We start from the raw sequence: 3,113 nt of genomic DNA on the forward strand, positions 1-3,113 counted from the left end.
AGGTCCACAGAGTCCTGCCAGCCCCTGTCTCGTGGGTTCCTAAAACAGTACCCTTAAGGGGAAAAGCAGAGGCAGCTTTTCTTGGAACCGAGGTAGAAGAATCTCCCCATTGAGGCTATACACACCATCTCTTCCTCTGTCTTCTTCGGTAACCTCTCATCAACCTTGGCAGATTAAACAGCTGCCTGCAGTCCCGGACCAGTCATCATGCCTCGAGGTCAGAAGAGTAAGCTCCGTGCCCGTGAGAGACGCCGCCAGGCCCATGCTGAGACCCAGAGTCTGGAGGATGCTCAGGCCACTGGGGCGGCGGCAGCGGCAGCGGCAGCAGCAGCAGCAGGAGAGTCCCCTTCCTCTGTCTATCCTCCCTTTGAGGACAGGCCTCAGAATATGCCTGCTGCTGGGACATCTAGCACTCCTGAGGGACCTCAGGGAACCACCAATGCTAGTGCAGCTGCTTCATGCACCAATTCAGATGAAGGTACCAACGGCCAAAAGAAGGAAAGCTCAAAATCCTTCAAGGGCACTGAGGACTTACGCAGAGATCCTTTACACATGAAGGTGGCTTTGTTGGTGCATTTCCTGCTGCATAAGTATCAAAAAAAAGAGCCAATTACTAAGTCAGAGATGCTGAAGTTTGTTATCAAAAAGTACAAGTATCATTTCAATGAGATCCTCAAGAGAGCCTCTGAGCACATGGAGCTGGCCTTTGGTCTTGATCTGAAGGAAGTGGATCCTACCAGGCACTGCTATGCCCTTGTCAGCAAACTAGACCTCACCTCCAATGGAACGATGAATGAAGAAGAGAACCCGCCCAAGACCGGGCTCCTGATGATCGTGCTGGGTGTGATCTTCATAAACGGCAACTGTGCCCCTGAAGAGGAGATCTGGGAAGTGCTGAATATGATGGGTGTACATGCTGAAAGGAAGCACTTCATCTATGGGGATCCCAAGAAGGTCATCACTGAAGATCTGGTGAAGCTAAATTACCTGGAGTACCGCCAGGTGGCCAACAGCAATCCTCCGCGCTATGAGTTCCTATGGGGTCCACGAGCCCATGCTGAAACCAGCAAGATGAAAATCCTGGAGTTTTTAGCCAAGATTCATGATACAGTGCCCAGTGCCTTCCCATTCTGGTATGAAGAAGCTTTGAGAGACGAGGAAGAGAGAGCCCAAGCAAGAATGGCAGCCAGGGCTCGTGCTGCTGCCATGGCCAGTGCACGCTCCAGGGCCATGGCCAGCAACTTCTCCCAGGCTACGTGAAGTTCAAGGCTGGTTCTTCACTTTTTGGTTGAAAAGGTGTGTCAGTGTTCTAATAGTGGAGGGCCAGGGTGGGACTGGAGAAGGGTATATCCCTGAGTTCCTGTTGTGTATTGCTAACTTGGAATTTTACCTTTTTTTCTTTTTTATTTAGGTTATGGTTCAAATGATGAAGTCTGAGAAGATTGTTTTCCTTGTGGAAAAAGAGCAGTAACATTCTAAGTTGTGGACGGCCAGGGTGGGTCTATAGGGAACACAGTGTAATATCCTCTTTGTGTTCCTATTCTATATGGTAAACTTAGAGTTTAATTTTTTCTCTTCCTTTTCTTTTCTTTTTTCTTCTCTTTCCCCCTTCCCTCCCTCCCTTCCTTTCTCTCTTTCTTTCCTTTTGTTATATTTTAAATGTTGTTTCTTTAATAGAAGGTATAATAATTTTAGAATCTAAATTTATTAGTGACCTCAGTTACATATTTATTAGATTTAACTTAATAGAGCTAAGATTAAGAGCTTTATTATTTTGTAACACAAATTGGGAAACCTTTCGCATTTATTGAACTAGAACAATAAAACATGGCATGGTAATAGGCATTTCTTTGGAAATGTGAAAAATTTTATCAGTAAAATTACTGGGATCAAAAAATACAGGAGACTTCCAATAAAGATGTTAAAAAAAAATACAGGAGAAAAAAAGTTTAAAAAATGTGTAGTTCTTGGTTTACCTTATCCATTTTACTCTGTTATTCTGCAAAAATAAAAAATACATAACTGGATTTGCTTAGCTTATTAAAGAATGTAGGAGAAATAAAAGACTTATAAACTAGAACTCATACTCACTGGCTCATTCATTCTCCAAATATTGAGCATCTGCTCTTTGAAAATTATTGTGTTATAAATGGTGAAACTAGGATATAAAACACCCTGCCTTTAGAACTGTACAGTCAAGGAGAAGTAATTATATAGAGAAGATGGTGAAATACCCTCTAAGACCTAAAGGACAAGTAAGAAGGAGTAAGGAGGTAATGGGACAGGGATGGGGTTGGGAGACATGGGAGGGGGAGGGTGAAAACAATAAGGTACAAATTCCCTGGCTAACAGAAGTTTGGGGTTTGGGGAAAATACAAGTCTCTCAGTGGGATATCCTGTTAATTTAAGCTGGGTGGTAGACTAGATGAGGCTGTGGGACTGGTGAGCAGAGGCCAGGTATACAAACGGTGTTTCTCAGAGTAGGAGGACAAAATCCTGGAATGCAAACCTGTTCATAATAGTTACTTTAGTATCATCAATAAACCAGAGGAAAAGCTCCTCCTTGGGCAGAAATGGAAGGTGTGATACTCCCTTGAGATGGAATGCTGAGAACCATATCTCAGGCATTAAAAAGGCATTTTAGGGCTTCCCTGGTGGCGCAGTGGTTGAGAGTCCACCTGCCAATGCAGGGGACACGGGTTCGTGCCCCAGTCCAGGAAGATCCCACATGCCGCAGAGCAGCTGGGCCCGTGAGCCATGGCCGCTGAGCCTGCGTGTCCGGAGCCTGTGCTCCGCAACGGGAGAGGCCACAACAGTGAGAGGCCCACATACCGCAAAAAAAAAAAAAAAAAAGAAAAAAAAAGCCATTTTAATTAGGTTATCTTGAGTATAATTTTGCAAACTCTAAGGGAGGGCTCCATATTAGGTGGTGAAGAAGTGAATAAAAATACAGGTGATTTGGATGGAAAGGCACCCACGGGGGACATTGTTGGTCCTTGACACAAATTCTACGACCTCTGAGTTGCATCCAACTGGGGTGGACAACCCCACATACAAATTAAGTAACATCCTCAAGTGGGGGAATTTATTTTGTTTTACCTGCTAAGCAGCTT

The 3,113-nt window shown here is 44.5% G+C and overlaps 1 protein-coding gene across 1 annotated transcript; it reads left to right on the forward strand.

Annotated features, from left to right (window-relative positions):
- The first annotated feature begins 207 nt into the window (after positions 1–207).
- Positions 208–1,260, forward strand: LOC116747018 (melanoma-associated antigen B18-like). The gene has a single exon (XM_032618860.1). It carries the CDS (start codon positions 208–210, stop codon positions 1,258–1,260), a length of 1,053 nt encoding a protein of 350 aa, XP_032474751.1.
- The last annotated feature ends 1,853 nt before the right edge of the window (positions 1,261–3,113 follow it).

Source organism: Phocoena sinus, chromosome X (genome assembly GCF_008692025.1).
Source record: "Phocoena sinus isolate mPhoSin1 chromosome X, mPhoSin1.pri, whole genome shotgun sequence".
NCBI classification, from domain to species: Eukaryota; Metazoa; Chordata; class Mammalia; order Artiodactyla; family Phocoenidae; genus Phocoena; species Phocoena sinus.